Raw genomic sequence first — 16,909 nt, 5'->3', positions numbered from 1 at the left:
ACTAAACTTTGCTTGTCAAAATAAATGAACACAGTACATTATGTAATACTGTACCCTTGGGATCGCTAATCCTGTTTGTCAGTATACTTGCTAATGAATTCACTGAATTCAGTAATCTGGAACGGGTCTCCCACATTAATAAGGACACATTAATGAGCATAATTAGTGAGTGTAACAATTTTCTTATTGCACATGTTCTGTTCAGAGACGTCATTTCAGAAGTTTATTACTTAAACAAAAGTACAAGAATAAACTTCTTATGCAGTGGGGCTAAACCAGCTCTGAATTCATTGACAATCCCTACTGGTCAAATGAATGGATTTCTCTGGAGCACGGAAAGGAAATTAATGCCCCTCCTCCCTCACTCTGTACTGGAACTCTCTTATCCTATGTTTAATTTCGAGGTGTGTTTCTTTTACTGTCATCTGGAGATCATTTATATCCTTTGTTAAGCTGGAAGTTTTACTCATTGGATCATCCTGCATGGGTTTTCCTTTCATAAAATCCAGTCAGCGTCTCTTGGTTACAGAGGGAAAACAAGCCCAGAAACATACCTAACTCATGACCTACTCATGCTGAGGTTTAAAACATTGTCCTGACTGGATTAAAAAGTATGTATATATTCAACCCCTGTCTGGAGGCAAAGGTAGATAGGTGCCTTAATTTCCATGGGACCTTTGCCTGAGTTTTGAGTCAGGGCTACAGAATATAGCCTTGGTGCACAAAATATTCAGACCAGTGGATGGATAATAAGAGCTACTTTGCTAGAGCAAATGCTTCCAGAGCTCATGCAGGGATCTCAGGAGAGAATGCAGCTTTAACACTCCCCTATCCCACAGGAATTGTCTGCCACTTGGGCAGTGTGGAGGCAGCAGGGAGTGGATGGAGCAGAACCATGGCTTCCTGCATTAGATGATAAATGCTGGACGGGCCCTTCAATAACAAACAACAAAAGTGGGGAATGACCGTTAAAAGCAGAGGGAGTGCTGGGGAGAGTGCTTTCCCCCACTGAGGCCCTATAGGAATCAGGGTTGGAAGGCCCCAGTATGAACATGACTGCCAAACCTGGGATTTATTTTTCAGATAGGGAGGGTTGTGCCTGGGGTCCCAGGATGGGGGCTCAAAGGCAAATGAATGGGAAACAGGAGAGAAGGGGCAGGACAAGTCAAAACCAGGCACCCCCTAGAGGAAAACATCCCTCATTTGACTGACAAACCTTTCTGCACCACCACCCAGACCCCCTGTTAACGCGTAAGCCTTCCCACACCTGCAAATGAGAAGCATCATCTTCTCTGACCACTGAATGCTCATCCCAGCTGTTCAAACTCCCCACGTCTCCCAGCTGGCCCACCCCGCCCCATCTTCAACCCCCGGGTAATAGGCACCCATCATCTAGACTCCTTTCAAGCTGCAAAATTATCCTCTTAGGTCATGAAAAGCCCCACAGAGCACCTCCTGTGCTACATGCCAAAACCCTTCCAGGGAGGTGTTTAGGTTTCTTTTTCAAACATCTGCTCTCTCTACTTGCTTCCACTCTTGAGGAAAAGGCTTTGTTTTGCACACGTGGCATCCATTGGCAGGCCAACAATAGCAAGTACATAGTAGGAGGAAAAAATTAAGTTGAACTATCTTTAATGCTCATTCTTGGAAGGGAGGAAGGGGGAATTAAAGTCATAAACATTTTATGAGCCCAGATCTGTAATCTGAGTGCTGGGGTCAGCCAGGGCCCTCCTGACACTGTGACAAGCTGCCTCAACAAGGCTCATCCCTGTCGGGACCTCCATTATGAAAAGCCACCCCGCATGCAGATGTTGTCTTGGCAGCCCCTTGAACAGAGCACTTTTTAATAAGCTCTCCTGGGTGGAAAGGACTGCAGCTGTATTTTCCTATGAATAGTTGTCATAGGAAGTCATTCCTGACCCTTGTCTCTCAGGTCCATCAGGATGTCCCAAGCCCCCTAGGCATGTCCTAACTGCCAGCTCTGAAGTGAATTCACAGCACAGTTCCCCCACAAAGTTAGTAAGAACTTCTTTGGGCTGGACTTCTTCTAACCATGGCTTATTAATCCACAGTAAGTGGGGCAGTTATGTGCACTGCCCTGCAACAACACTGTGATCTGTCCAGAGGAAATTTAAATTATGCTCTTTAAATTACTCCCTTTTTAGTCTTCCTCATTATTATTACTCAAAACATGCCCAATAAATGCATGCATCCCACTCCTACTGCTTTGGATGGGTTTCAAGTCTTTTAAATGACACCTCATCTAACAAATTCACTAAACAAAGAGTCTGAATGAGAGATGCCGTCTTGCTTGGCTCATGATGTTCTCATTACTGCCTTTACTCATTTCTCAAGCTTCTGAGGTAATTAAAGTCTGGTGCATGGACAGGAATGTTAAAATGTTTCCGTCAACCTGCTCCATCACTCCTGAGATAGCAAGACTAAGGCGAGTAATTGGGCTCCACTCAGGTTCTGCATCTCTGGCGGTGCCATTGAAGTTCATCCATTAGGCTTGTTTCAGGCCAGCTGTGTGTGATGATGATGATGAATGGTATGCTGGACTTATGGGAGCACAGTATGCAACCCCATGTAGGATTTTGTGCTCATGATTTTGATTCCTCAGTTCTCTGGCTGGTAGGGCTTAGGAAGCCTTGCTAAGACAGGCCATTTTATCTGGGTTGAGCAAGGAAAGGGTGATTTGCACCCCTTTTGTGTGACCCAATTTGGTTCTTATGCAGCCTCTGGGTGGAAGGACAGGTCAGCACAAAGCAATCAGGTGACTTGGCACAAGGTCACCCAGTGAAACGATGGTTTACTTTCTCAGACTAAAACTCCAGAACTTCCTGGCTCCTAGCTCTGTGTTCTAACTTGTATAGGGGACACAGTGTTGCCTAATAGCTCGAGTATAGGTCTGGATGTCAGGAGACCTGGATTCTATTCCTTACTCTGGCATGGATTTGATATGTCCTCTTGGAAAAGTCACTTAACCTCTGTGCCTACATACAAGGTTACAGTGTAACAGGTATGTGAAAGAGACTTGTCATTTTTGCCACTGTAACACAGCCATTTCATTGCAACATGACACAATAATCAAATGCTAGTTAGAGGGTTCAAGGCCAAACCATTCAGTGAATTTCTAAAGGCCGACAGCTGAATCTATTGTCATTTTTCTCTGTTATCCTCATCCAAGACTTCATGCACCCTGGAGTCTTGGCAGTTCAAGACTGAGGTACGCAAAAATTGTTCTATGTTTCATTCCAAAAAGGCACTAATCTTGATTGTTAAAAACAACAAACCAAAACGACCAACCCCTAATATCACCAGCAAACTTTTGTCGAAGTGTGGGTTTTTTGCCTGTAACTTTCGCTTACTTTCAGAGACATTCAGGAAACATAACCAAGCAAAAACTGAGGGTAAGATTTTCAAAAGCATCAAGTTACACAGGCCTGTTCTCAACATGGTTTGTACTGGTATGACTCTTTGGGTTAGGTGTGTGGGGAATGTGTTGTGGGGTTTTGTTACTGTTGTTTTTGTTTACCAAAGAGTTATACCAGTACAACCCCTAGAGTGGTCACAGTTAGGGCTTATCTACATTGCAATGCCTTGGTTGGTATCCCTATGCCGGCATAGTCTCCTAGTGTACTCTGTTGGGTAGATGAGGCCTTCCAGCAGGATAAAGTTTTCTTATAGTAATACAGCTTATTCCTTTTCCCATATAGGAAGTACCTTTATACCACTATAACTGCATCCACTAAGGGTTGTACTGAGTTAACAGCACCAGTATAGGCTGAGAGTATAACTTATGTGTAGACAAGCCCTTTAGGAATACAAGTTTCACTGAAAGTCAATGAGCCTTTTGACCCGAAGTCACTAAGGGCCTGTCTAGGCTACAAAGCCATATTGCTTTACTTCATTAAAGCAGTACAACCTCTCTAACGTGGGCATGGCTATATTGGTTAAAAAGGTGCTTCACGTCAGAACAGCCACACATGTAGGGGGAAGGGGGATAATTATGCTGATAAGTCATACTAATCACGCTAATATAACTGCATCCACACGAGAGCTGTTACTGGTATAGCTATATTGGTTAAAAAACTCCCCAAACCCACACCCCTCATCAATATATTTACGCCCGCGTAACTTTTAAATGTAGGCCAGGCCTAAGGATCTCTTAAAAATCCCACCTCTTCTCTTACCATAGCAAGGCCCACTCCACTGAAGACTAAAACACTCAACATGATCAGGTTCCTCTCTGTAAAGCGACTTGTTAGTCTTCCAATTACCAGACCCTGGACAACCTAGAAAAAGAGCAAACACACATATATGTTTCAAGCAAGGACCTGGGAGTCAGGACTTCTGTATTGTGACCGCAGGTGAGCTACTGACTGCCTATGCCTTAGTTTTCCCATCTGTAAAATGGGAATAAGTGTAGATCACTATCTCAGTGGGTGGTTGCAAGACACAGTTCATTAGTGTATGTAAAGCACTTGGACCTGGAAGGCATTTGGGATTCAAAGTGCTGTATTATGAAATGCATTCTAGATTAAATTTACCCTGCGCAGAGGACCAGCATAAAGCCTGTGTGTCACTTAAGACCTCTATGTAGGGTTTAAATGGGTTTAAAAGTTTTGTATTCCAATGATAAAGCTACACAAATCTGCCAGAAAGATACATGATATCCTCTAGGGTGTGGATTTTCCCATTAAACTGTGTTATTACTAGAACTGGTCAAAACTTTCAAATGAAGTGGTTTTTTTGGGGGGGGGGATGTAAAATGCCTTTTATACCAACATGAACATTTTTACGACATATAATTCATTTTGGTTGAAATTTTTCATTTTGATAAATGTTGCAATTTTTTTCCTGAAATTTTCACTTTGATGGGGGGGAGGAGGAGGAACACACTTGCCTTTCCTTCTCTTCCTGTGTCTTTTATAAGCATAAAAAATGTGTTGCTATGGGTTTTAAAACTGGAAAAAAGTGAGAGAGTTGGTTACTCTCCACCCCGAGTGGGAGGGAAAAAATTTAAACAATTTTTTTCATAAAAAAAATTAAAACTCTCATGAAAAATTTCAAACTCAATGAAAAACCATGTCTTTTGACACTTTTCATGATATACTCACCTTTTTCCATCCAGCTCTAGTAACTATGATTTTGTTTTGCATTCTCCCCTCCCTCAAGAGTGAGTAAATACTATAAATATAAATTAGAAATACCAAATAGATCATCTTCCTGATATAGTGCTTCTGAGTGCTCAGTACACTCCTCAGACAGTGTAATAAAGATTTTCATTTCAGGATAGGCATGATAGAAACATCTGTGGAATACTGGAAAAAGTAATGAATTTTTAACAAAAAACTGAAGGGACACTAGCAACAGTTATTCCCAGCCTTTGTCTTGTCTATAACGATAGTAAGCTCTTTGGGGCACAGGTAGTGTCTATACTGAAGCGCAACAGCAGCACCACTGCAGTGGTGCAGCTTTGCTGCTGTAGCTTTTTAAGTGTAGACACACCCATACTAAAACGCCTAGGACTATGAGACCTTGATCTTGGCTGCGACCACAAAGCACTACTGGAAGGTAAAGACAGCAACATTCAGTAACTACATTAAAAGAATGTTGAGGTTGCCAAGTCAAGCACTCTAAAGTGAGGAAATACTAAAACTAAGGTTGCCCATGTAACCTTAATTCAGCCCCCTCGTATGTATGCATTATGATACAAGCTTTAATTACATGATCATATGCTATTTTTTCCATAGGGCACCTGTTTCACTGAGTTCACACGATGACCCTTTGCTGGGGATTAATCAGGGTTGGAGACTGTCTGATCCCTGATTCATTTGTTCAGAAGTGAAGAAGGCCAGGGCTAACAGGAAGGGAAAGGATGATATCATGGTGAAGACAGCTGAATACCTCCTTGAAGAATTTGATTCTCTCTGCTTCTACCTCTGTGATGCTGGGCAAGTCACTTAAACCAAAATTTTCAAAAGTAGCCACTAACTGTATGTTCCTCAATTTCTGGGTGCCCAACATAAGACACCTGGGGCTGGATTTGCAAAATTGCTGAGCACTCACAGCTACAACCGAAGCTGAGCTCGGAACATAAAATCCTATACAAATGCTAAATACTCTGAAAATTCAGGCTCTTGGGCCCTGCCCCGCAAAGGTATTTATGGAAGTTAGGAGCCTAAATACCTTTCTGGCTCAGAGCTGTGGTGCACCAAAACTAGTGGACATTTTTGGTCTTAATCTCTCTATACTTCAGTTCCCCACCTGTAAAGTGGTGATAATAACAGCATCTATTTTCACAAGGGCGTTGAGAAGATAAATTCATTGATGCTTGTGAAGCACTCAGATACTATGGTGAGCGCACCACAGGTATGACCATGAGAAGATTAATTATTGTGTATTCAGTGCCGGGCTTGTTGATGTGCAGTAAATGAAAACTGGATCACCCACTGAATGTGAAAGATAGAAAAAAATATTGAATAACTGGGCTTCACTGAATGAGGCAGAGATCCCGTGGACAAATAATATGTGATCATGTAATTAATGACCTGGCATATTTTGGACGCTACTAGGTCAACTAAAGTGTGTCATGTGAGGTCTCAAATAAAAGCCAGTATCACACTAGTCATCAGGATTATTGCAAAATGCATGTACGGATGTTGTGTAAGGATTTATGTATAGAAACAGAAAATTACATTCTTAAAGTCATTGTCTATGGACCGGTCACCAGAAAAAAAACAGGTTTTCTGTCAGACAAGAAATGTTAATCTATCCGGCTGTTTACATGTATATTAAGTATTGTATAGTTCACAATGGGTCTCCTCTCGCAAGGCTAAACTGGATGATAATACATACTGTAAAATCTTCAGAGAGAGAATAGTAACAGGAAGAACCAAACTGTGTGGGGGTATGGGTGGCACGTAAACCACCGGCTTGAGGAGGCTAGCCTCCAGCCCCACCCCTTCCACCTGAGGCCCCGCCCCTTTCGTGCCCCTCCCCCCCAGAGCCCAGAGGCGCCCCCGCCCCCACTGCAACTGCTGGCCCCCACCCCAGGCTAGTGCCCCCAGCCCCGGAGCACTGGGGGGGGGTGGGCAGTGCGACCCTAGCCTCCCCAGCCCCGGAGCGCCAGGAGGGCGAGTGGTGCAGCCCCAGCCCAAGCCGGGGCCACCGCACAGGAAGAGCAGCAGAGCTGGAAGCAGGAGTGGGCCTGGGCACAGAGCATGGACTGGGCCACACCTGGCTATTTGGGGAGGCACAGCCTCCCCCAGACTATGATACCCGCTGTCCATAGTGGGGGGGAGGAGGGAGACACCCCCCCCATCTTGAGGTGCACATCAAAGATTTGCTCTAGTGTATTTGGAGGACAAAGACGACACCCTGGCATCCTTCCCTGAAGAAGTAAATTGCATCCACTTCACGGAAGAGGGGTCTCAGGCAGGCCTGGTTGAAAACACTGGAGAGAACTTTGGATGAGATAAGCTTCTTTGGACAGGAGGGGAACTTGTTAGTAAATGTTAGTCTCTAGGGAACATGTATGTAACCATGTGTTTCCAATCTTCTTACTCTCTTGAATATATGTTTATTGATAATGACCTTATTCTTGCTTTCACTAGAAACATATCTAAGTGCTGTGGTGTTAAGTAAAGTGGTGATCCCGAGTGGAATTTTACAAGCTGGCATGTGCTGTTCCTCTGGGAGCAGCAGGCCTGGTAATTCTGAGAACGTTTGGTGCGTAAGGGGCTGGGCACTACAGGGAATGCTCCCGAGGACTCAGGGGTTGGTGTGTGCCTATTGCTAATGTGTACAGACAGAGGGAGGCCTGGAAGGCAGGGCTTGTATTGCCTGAGGCTGGGGGTTTCAGGGAGCTGATCCACAGCAGGCACAGACAAGACTTCCTCATGCTACGGGCAGGTGATGGTGAAGTGCTTCACAACCTGGGCTACCCCTGGGGAGCGTCACAGCATTAACTGGCACCCTCAAGCCCAAAGCAGACCATCAAAAAAACTGAAAAGCAGAGAAGACAACAATGGGGGGGGAGGGAATAAAAAAGCACATCTGTGATCAGACCCTCAGTTCAGGTAAATCAATGCCTGCACACCTACTTCAGTTTACACCAGCTAATAACCTAGGGTGCTCACTCTTTCTCTATCTCACTCTAATATAAAGTATAAAATTTTCTCACTAAAAGTTGTCTGGGGCTACTGCGGTCTCTGTCCTTTGGAGCAGCCAAGAACAGGGTTAAGCTGGAGGGAGTGAGCAGAAATACTTATCATACCCTGGCCCTCTCAGCAATGGGAGGATGGGAAAAGTGGTGAAGTAGCCACATCCATTCTAGTTATCAGTAGGAGGAAGGAGGGGGAGAGGCTGATGAGAATATTGTATTGGAGCTGCAGTGAGCCACAGAATAAATACTGTGCGGCACCCTAACATTGGCCTGCAATGCTGTGTCAATATATGGGGTGATTGTCAGAATAGCTGGGTGGGCCAGCTGAGGTGGGCGCAGTCTGTCAGAGCTACCAGGCAGCTGGGAATTCCCCCAACAAGGCAGCACCACCAAGCAGACTAAAGTTGCAGCTTTGATTAGGAACCTTCTTTGGGGTCATCTGGTTAGGCCCTTGCTTGGGGACGCCAGTTGATTGGCATGGGCCTATCACAGGACTTTCAGGGAATGACCTCAGTGCTCACCAGCTCAGGCATAGGGATGACTCACTAGAAAGAGGCTGAGGGAGACCAATTACAAAGCATGCTGTGCAATGGCAGGAGGTGGTTAGTGGGGTGATCATAGTGCTACAACCAATTTGTGGCACCATTCAATGGAGGGAGGAGAAGTGGCTGAGTAATGCTTCTCTAGGCGTACCTTTTTAAAAGTGTGCAGTCATTAGCCTTTTGCAACATTCCAGTCTAACTAATCAAATCTCAAGGAGATGCATGCCACGAAGGCCTGTCACTGCTGGATTGGACCTGCAGCTTTGCTGAGTCACAGCTGCTTACCCAACAGGTATTGTAATGAGATCTGGAGTTTGATCTCCAGGTGACTGACTCAGCCACAGTGAGTTTCTAATACAGTATTAGAAATTTGAGCTGCTCACTTTTTCACATTGATCAATGCAAGTCTTAATTTTCTCAGACTGGAACCAAGAGTGCGCCTTTATTTAATTGGGTTACACCATACAAATTCAGCCCATTCCCTGCCTCAGTTTGTCTCTTCCTTATCTCTCTCCTGCTGTGGTGACTGGAGCTAAATGCACAGCAAGAATTAAAAGGCTGTCCTGTCCCAAAGTCTTCCACTAGTATATGGAACCTGGGACATCCCTCACCATGAAAATATGCTACAGGAACTCCTCACTTAAAGTTGTCCCAGTTAACGCTGTTACGTCGCTGATCAATTAGGGCACATGGGGCTCATTTAAAGTTGCACAATGCTCCCTTATAATGCTGTTTGGCAGCCGCCTGCTTTGTCCACTGCTTGCAGGAAGAGCAGCCCATAGGAGCTAGCTGGTGGGGGCTTGGAACCAGGGTGGACCGGCAGCCCCCCATCAGCTCCCCTAAGTTCCCTGTGCAGCAGCCACCCAGCAGACTACCAATTGCCGGCAGTTCAGCTGTCCCGCCCCCCACTGCCATGTGCTGCTCCTGCCCTCTGCCTTGGAGCTGCTCCCAGGAGCCTCCTGCTTGCTGGGGGGGGGGGGGAGGGCAGGAAGAGAGAGGCTAATGTCAGGGTGTCCCCCAGCCCCCTGCTCTATGGAGATGGGGTAAGCAGGGGTCAGGAGCAGGACTCAGGACGGAGGGAGCGTGCTGGCAGCAGGGGCTGTCTCAACTTGCTGATCTACTTAAAAAGGCAAAAAGAAAAGGAGGACTTGTGGCACCTCAGAGACTAACAAATGTATTTGAGCATAAGCTTTCCTGAGCTACAGCTCACTTCATTGAATGCATTCAGTGGAAAATACAGTGGGGAGATTTATATACACAGAGAACATGAAACAATGGGTGTTACCATACACACTGTAAGGGGAGTGATCACTTAAGGTGAGCTATTACCAGCAGGAGGGGGGGGAACAGGAGGGACGACCTTTTGTAGTGATAATCAAGGTGGGCCATTTCCAGCAGTTGACAAGAATGTCTGAGGAACAGTGGGGGGTGGAGGTGGGGGAAATAAACATGGGGAAATAGTTTTACTTTGTGTAATGACCCATCCACTCCCAGTCTTTATTCAAGCCTAAGTTAATTGTATCCAGTTTGCAAATTAATTCCAATTCAGCAGTCTCTCGTTGGAGTCTGCGTGACCAGAGAGATTGAAGTGTTCTGGTCACGCGATTACAGACATGAAAATTGTGAATGATTACAGACATGAATTGATTGAATTGATACAAAAATGATTACAGACATGAAAATACAACAGAAAAACTTCAAATCCAGACTCCAGCGAGAGACTGCTGAATTGGAATTCATTTGCAAACTGGATACAATTAACTTAGGCTTAAATAGAGACTGGGAGTGGCTAAGTCATTATGCAAGGTAACCTATTTCCCCTTGTTTTCCTAGCACCCCCCCCACCCCCAGACGTTCTTGTTAAACCCTGGATTTGTGCTGGAAATGGCCCACCTTGATTATCATACACATTGTAAGGAGAGTGATCACTTTAGATAAGCTATTACCAACAGGAGAGTGGATTTGTGTGTGTGTTGGGGGTGGGGAGAAATCCTGGATTTGTGCTGGAAATGGCCCACCTTGATTATCATACACATTGTAAGGAGAGTGATCACTTTACATAAGCCATTACCAGCAGGAGAGTGGGGTGGGGGGAGAGAAAACCTTTTGTAGTGATAAACACCCATTTTTTCATGATTTGTGTGTATAAAAACAAACATCTTCTGTATTTTCCACAGTATGCATCCGATGAAGTGAGCTGTAGCTCACGAAAGCTTATGCTCAAATAAATTGGTTAGTCTCTAAGGTGCCACAAGTACTCCTTTTCTTTTTGCGAATACAGACTAACACGGCTGTTACTCTGAAACCTGACTTTATGGCACTGAAAAAGCAGCAGCTGAACGTCAGTATTATTTCAATCTTTGTGTTCTGAGCTCCTTCCTTGCATGTAGCCTCTGTTTTAAAGAGCATGCCGTGGGCTGTTTCTCTTGGGCTTATTCTCACCCATATGGTGCTAACCTTTGTCCTTTGAAGTACTGTGAAAAGAGACCTTGCAGAAATCTGGTCTGTCATCAGTGAACAAAAGAGGAAGGAAATAGTTTGCAAGTGAAATTACAAGAGCCGCCCATGGCTGTGTACACATGCCATAGGTGAAACAGCTTTATCTTTTCTTCTTGAAAGACAGATAAGCCGCTGAACCGCCAGTGGAAATATTGATCTGGAAACTCCCAGCAAATACTTTTAAGCAGTGAAATCTCTTTCTAACTTCCATGCTCCATTTGCAATTTAAGTATTTATCCACAGTACAACAGTCATTGGGTGAGAGAGGGAATGACTCTTTAGTCCAGTGGTTAGGGCACCCAGCTGGAAGGTGGGAGACCCAAGGTAGGTGGACACAGTGAGCAGCTGCCCAAAGTAGCATGTCTCAGCACAGGATTACAGACTTGGGCTTGCAGTGCTACAGGCCAGTGCTAAAAATAGCTGTGTAGATATTCAGACTCTGCCTCTTTAGCCCACCCCGCTCCCTAAACTTCAGAGCCTGAGCCTGAATGTCTACCTAGCTTTTATTTTCTTCCATAGCACAAGCCTCACAAGCCCGAGGATGTAGCTCCGGGACTCAGTGCTGCTCACTGTGTAGATGCACCCCCAGAGTCCAGTGCAGAGGTGGGCAAACTACGGCCCGCGGGACCATCCTGCCCGGCCCTTGAGCTCCTGGCCTGGGAGGCTTGCCCCTGGCCCCTCCCCCGCTGTCTCCCCTCCTCCACAGCCACGCCGCCGTGCGGGCAGCAGGGCTGAGCGCCCTGCTAAGGGGGTGGCAGCAGCACACGTGTGCCGGTGAAAAAATGGGTAGGAGGTCCTGGGGGGCAGTCGGGGGGCAGTCAGGGGACAGGGAGTGGTTGGTTGGGGTGGAGGTTCTGGGGCAGCCAGGGGACAGGGAACAGTGGGGGTTGGATAAGCCATGGGAGTCCTGGGGGGCCTGTCAGGAGGTGGGGGGGCACTCAGGGGATAGGAAGCAGGGGCATTAGAGAGGGGGTTTGCACAAACCCAAACATCTTTTCCCCACCCCTTCTCTGAGGCCCTGCCCCCTGCTCATTCCAGCCCTGCTCCCTCCGTTCCTCGCTTTCCCGCACCCTCACTTTCACCGGGCTGGGGCAGGGGTGTGGGCTCTGGGTTGGGGCAGAGGGGTTTGGAGTGTGGGAGGGGGCTCCAGGCTGAGCCTGAGGCAGAGGGTTGGGGTGCAGGAGGGGGTGCGGACTCTGGGAGGGAGTGTGGGGGGGAGGGGGCTCAGGGCTGGGGCAGGAGTGCAGGGGGTTGAGGCGCAGGAGGAGGTTCGGGGTGTGGGCTCCGGCTCTGTGGCACTTGCCGCCATTTCCAGGAGCCACCTGAGGTATGTCCAGCAGCGGTTCCTAGGCTCGAGGTGGCCAGGTGGCACTGCGTGCTGCCCCTGCCTGCAGGCACCTCCCCTGGAGCTCCCATTGGCTGTGGTTCCCCGTTCCTGGCCAATGGGAGCTGCAGAATCGGAGCTCAGGGCAGGGGAGCAGGCGAGACTCCCTGGCCACACCTGCATCGAGGAGCCGCTGCCGCTGCTGGACATGCCAGCTGCTACCGAGAGCGGCGCGGAGCCAAGGCAGGTAGGGAGCCTGCCTTAGCCCCGCTGCATTGCCGGACTTTTTAGCAGCCTAAAATCTCCCGGATTGGTGTCAGTAGTCTCCAGGAGATCAAGCCCGATTCCGGAAGACTCCCGGCGAAACTGGGAGGGTTGGCAACCCTAACTATGATGCTCACTGTTGCAACACCTAAGCCTCTTTGTGGATGCCATCCAGAGCATTTAGAAAAAAACAACACAGTCTAAGTATATGTCTACCTTTCCTAAAGACTCACTATCCCCATAGTAACCTGGGCAGGCCTAACTTCTTCATACAGTTTGGTGGTTGCCTACATCTTAGTCTGGTTCCTCTGAACAAATTCTCATTATTAACTAAACCACTGTGCTCATACAGTAGACATCCCAATAATCAGGTCAACATACAGTATACAGAAGTTATTCCAGAACAGCTCCAATTCTGTCAGCGGATCGAGGGGAGAACTGTACAATCACGGATTCATCCACCTGCACTCTACAGAAGAGCAGCAGGTACCATGTCATCTATAAAACACTGAACATCCACTGGGTGTACGTGCGACTCATTCACAAACCAGATCAGCAGCCACAGGGCAACAACAAACAAACAAAAAGAGGAAAGTGTGGCTTAGTACAGGCCCTCCGCCCCTTGAATTTCAGGGCCTGTACAAAGCCCTGGGAATGTCGGTAAGTAAAGCCTGCTTTTTTACTTTATCAGATGGTCGCAACTTCCTGTCACAAACACCTTTTGCTTTGAACCCGCTACTTAATGTTTGTGAGATTGAGGGAAGCATATCAAGATGCTGGGTGGTGGTGGGAAGGTCCGCATATTGAGTCCCAAACTGCTGACCATAGCATCTTGCCTGAAAGAATACAGAATATTTTATATTTTGCAAGCTCCAGGGTGTCATTCATCTTTTCTATTGGCTTAAATTCTTCAGATCAGGGAAACTGAAGAACTTCATGTTTGTTTTCTTAAAACCCTCTTTCATCAGGTAGATTTTCTGCAGGCGTACCTGTCTATAATTAAAAACCCAATCCTTTACTCATTTGTTTGTTGCCCAGAAGAGAAAGCTAGAGGGACAGACTGAAAGTATACATAATGTAAATCTTTCCTCCCAGAGACGGTCTCTCGAATAATCCCGTAACAACTTCTTGCTTCCCGAAGCGGTGTAGTTGGAGATACAATTTGTTTGACAAGAAGAGATAAATTTAGTCAAAGGACCAGTTTGTCTGTATGTGTAAACTCCCCCCCCCGCCCCACCCTTTAATTTTAAAATCACATCTGGTGCTTAGATATCAGTTACTTGCCAGCAACTCCAGGTGCTTCATTTGTCTAATCCTCATGCAGCATGTTCAGAGCAGATACAGCATCATGCCCTAGACCAGGGATTCTCAGCCTTTTCCTTTCTGAGCCCCCCCGCACCGCCAACATGCTCTAAAAACTCCACAGCCCACCTGTGCTACAACAACTGGTTTTCTGCATATAAAAGCCAGGGCCAACATTAGGGGTAGCAAGCAGGTCAATTGCCCGGGGCCTCATGCCACCGGGGTCACCATAAAGCTACACTGCTCAGGCTTCGACTTCAGCCCCAGGTGGCGGGGCTCCAAGCCCAGGCTTCAACCCCGTGCGGCAGGACTTTGGTTTCTGCCCTGGGCCCCAGCAAGTCTAATGTTGGCCCTGCTTGGCAGCCGCCCTGAAACCTACTCACGGCCCCCCGGGGGGGGGGCTCAGAAAGGAAAGGGTGCCTAACTCAGACCCCTGGTTGAGAACCACTGCCTAGACTTTCTCCATATACTGATGTTTACAACGCTATAGAAAACTGGAGCCTAACATCTTTCCTATCAGGCCAGCTGCAATCAATGGTGCAGTGTAAAATGACTCTTGGAGAGAAAGGAGATAAAATTTACACCTTCAAGCAAAAATTCTCATAGGAGCCAGGTCTACATTACAAACTTGTGCTGGCATAGCTGTGTCGGTCAGGCACATGACTCATGATAGACACAGCTGTGCCAGCAAAAGCCCCTGCTGTAGATGTAGTTATACCAGCAAAAAAGTGTACTTTTAGTTGTAAAGCTTAATTTGCTTGGTGGGGTGGGGAGAGGGGTGCAATATGCTATGCCAGCATATGCTGGTATAAACTGCATCCCCACTAGAACCACTTTGCCGGTATAGTATAAAGCACTCCTAGTGTAGACATGGGCTCAGTAAATGTACTTTGAAGGAGGTTTTGTTCACATCTTTTCTGTGATGAGACCACTCTGAAATCAGAATCATTTTCCACAGTCCTGACTGAGAATGGTTGTGTGTTACTGAAGGCACTCCAAGCCCTTGACTAAATAGCCTACAGTGATCAGCTCTCTATGCCTGCTGTAATATATTGTAGGTTTTAGGGAGTCTCCCTGACACTAGCTGAGTAGCGTGGAGGTGGCTGCTTGCAAAACTCTTGACCTCATTTCATTATCTTTGATCAGAAGTTCCCGTTTGGATTTATATTGGCATAACCACAATTAATTACACATCATCAGGATATCACAACTTCCCTATTACTCTAGACTCCTGGATTTCTTCCATTAAGCTACCCGCGCTACTTTCACCTAATTGCCAGACCTCAGCAATTCCAGTTTTGGTCATATCTAGCTCCTGAGGGGCTGCTTCATCTCCTAGTCAAATAATTCTTTGTTTTCATTGCCTTTAAGACACTGCATTCCAGAACCCTCTTCTCATTTTCTGATCTGATTTCACTCCTCCTTTTCCCAGGCCTCAACTTTCTCCCCCTTTCCCCCATCACTTAGCTTTATTTTACAGCTGCACAGCACTTTCCAATATCCTGTGCTATTAACCTGTGATCTTTGCTTAACTGGGAACAGATGTAGCTGAAAATAAATTCTAAGCTGCCATTAAAAAAAAAAGTTAAAACAACCCAACTTACCCTAGCTGTTAGAAACCATGATCCAAAACCCAGTGAAGCCAGTGGAAAGACTTCTTCAATGGGAGATTGAGCAGGCCTACATAATGCTCTTTATTTGTAGATGTCAAAGTTCTTCACAAAAGGGGGTAAATATCATTACCTTCATTTCACAGGTGGGGCGACTGAAACACAGAACATTTAAGCAGCTTGCCCAAGGTCAAAATGTGGGTCAGTGGCAGATCTTGGAACAGGACGAAGGTTTCCTCCCGTCCAGTGCCCTATCCACTACTCCACATTACTGAGGTTTTCTGGAGAGGACATTCCTGGGCCAGATCCTCAACTGGTGGAGCATCAAGTTACACCAGCTGAGGTTCTGGCTCTTGTAGCTGGACACCAAGGAAAAGTGGATGAGATAATTTGATACCTTATTTGTTGAGCCAATTAATGATATACAAGCTTCATGCCAAAGAGGTCTCTCTGATGGGTGTTGCACTATGAGACATGGAACGTTTCATTTTGATCAGATTGCAAGTACTGGATTGGGGCAGATTCCCTCATTAAGTTTTAGAAGACGCCTTTTTAAAATAAATCTATTTTGTTAACATTTTAAAGAAAAACTTGGAATGAAGATGCACCAGAGCCCTGGGCTATGGATTAAGAAAAGAGGCCCAATACATTAGAGATAATTTAAGGTACTATTGTATAGCGAGACAGTTGGATTTAAAAACGTGGCATGGAAGTGTGGCTTCTTAATAAGGCAAGAGAATCAGTAGTCCTCACAATAGTGTACCACTGAAGACAATGCTGGAATGAGACTTGTTGACCCTAGCCATTTGGCATGTGAGCAGCTGTGTTTGTGTAACACTCATCTGACCCATTTACAACAAACACAGTTTGAGTTCAGACTGCTACCTTTCTGCTTTGCAACCGGGGCTGAATTGCACTTGCCTAAGTAGTTTATATCAGTGCATTGTGGGAAAATCATGACAGCTATCCTATAGTGTCTCCGCATGGGAGAGAGTGCCCAGAGGACATTCACCAGCACAACCTGGGCCCATGCACTCTTTGATATTCTACAGCACAGAGAGAGGGGGAAGGAAGGAAGTCTAAGCCAAACTGGTTGCACAGGCTCACATGATGTTGGGAGGGAATTCCCTTCTCTATGGCAAAAGAAAAGGTGTGCCAAAGCAATTGCAAGATGACAGCAGCATACCAGACAATG

At 46.3% G+C, this 16,909-nt stretch overlaps 1 protein-coding gene across 7 annotated transcripts in view; it reads right to left on the bottom strand.

Annotated features, from left to right (window-relative positions):
* The window catches only part of SLC67A1 (solute carrier family 67 member 1), a 142,484-nt gene that overhangs the window by 7,512 nt on the left and 118,063 nt on the right, over positions 1 to 16,909 (bottom strand). For all 7 annotated transcript variants that reach the window (XM_077818281.1, XM_077818279.1, XM_077818283.1 and 4 more), the window contains one exon: positions 4,197 to 4,298. In XM_077818281.1, coding sequence (XP_077674407.1) covers positions 4,197 to 4,298 — 102 coding nt within the window. The remainder of the gene's footprint in view (positions 1 to 4,196; positions 4,299 to 16,909) is intronic.

Source organism: Eretmochelys imbricata, chromosome 6 (genome assembly GCF_965152235.1).
Source record: "Eretmochelys imbricata isolate rEreImb1 chromosome 6, rEreImb1.hap1, whole genome shotgun sequence".
In the NCBI taxonomy this organism is placed as follows: domain Eukaryota; kingdom Metazoa; phylum Chordata; order Testudines; family Cheloniidae; genus Eretmochelys; species Eretmochelys imbricata.
Note: the sequence above shows the minus strand (reverse complement) of the source record. Positions and strands in the feature narration are given on the sequence as shown.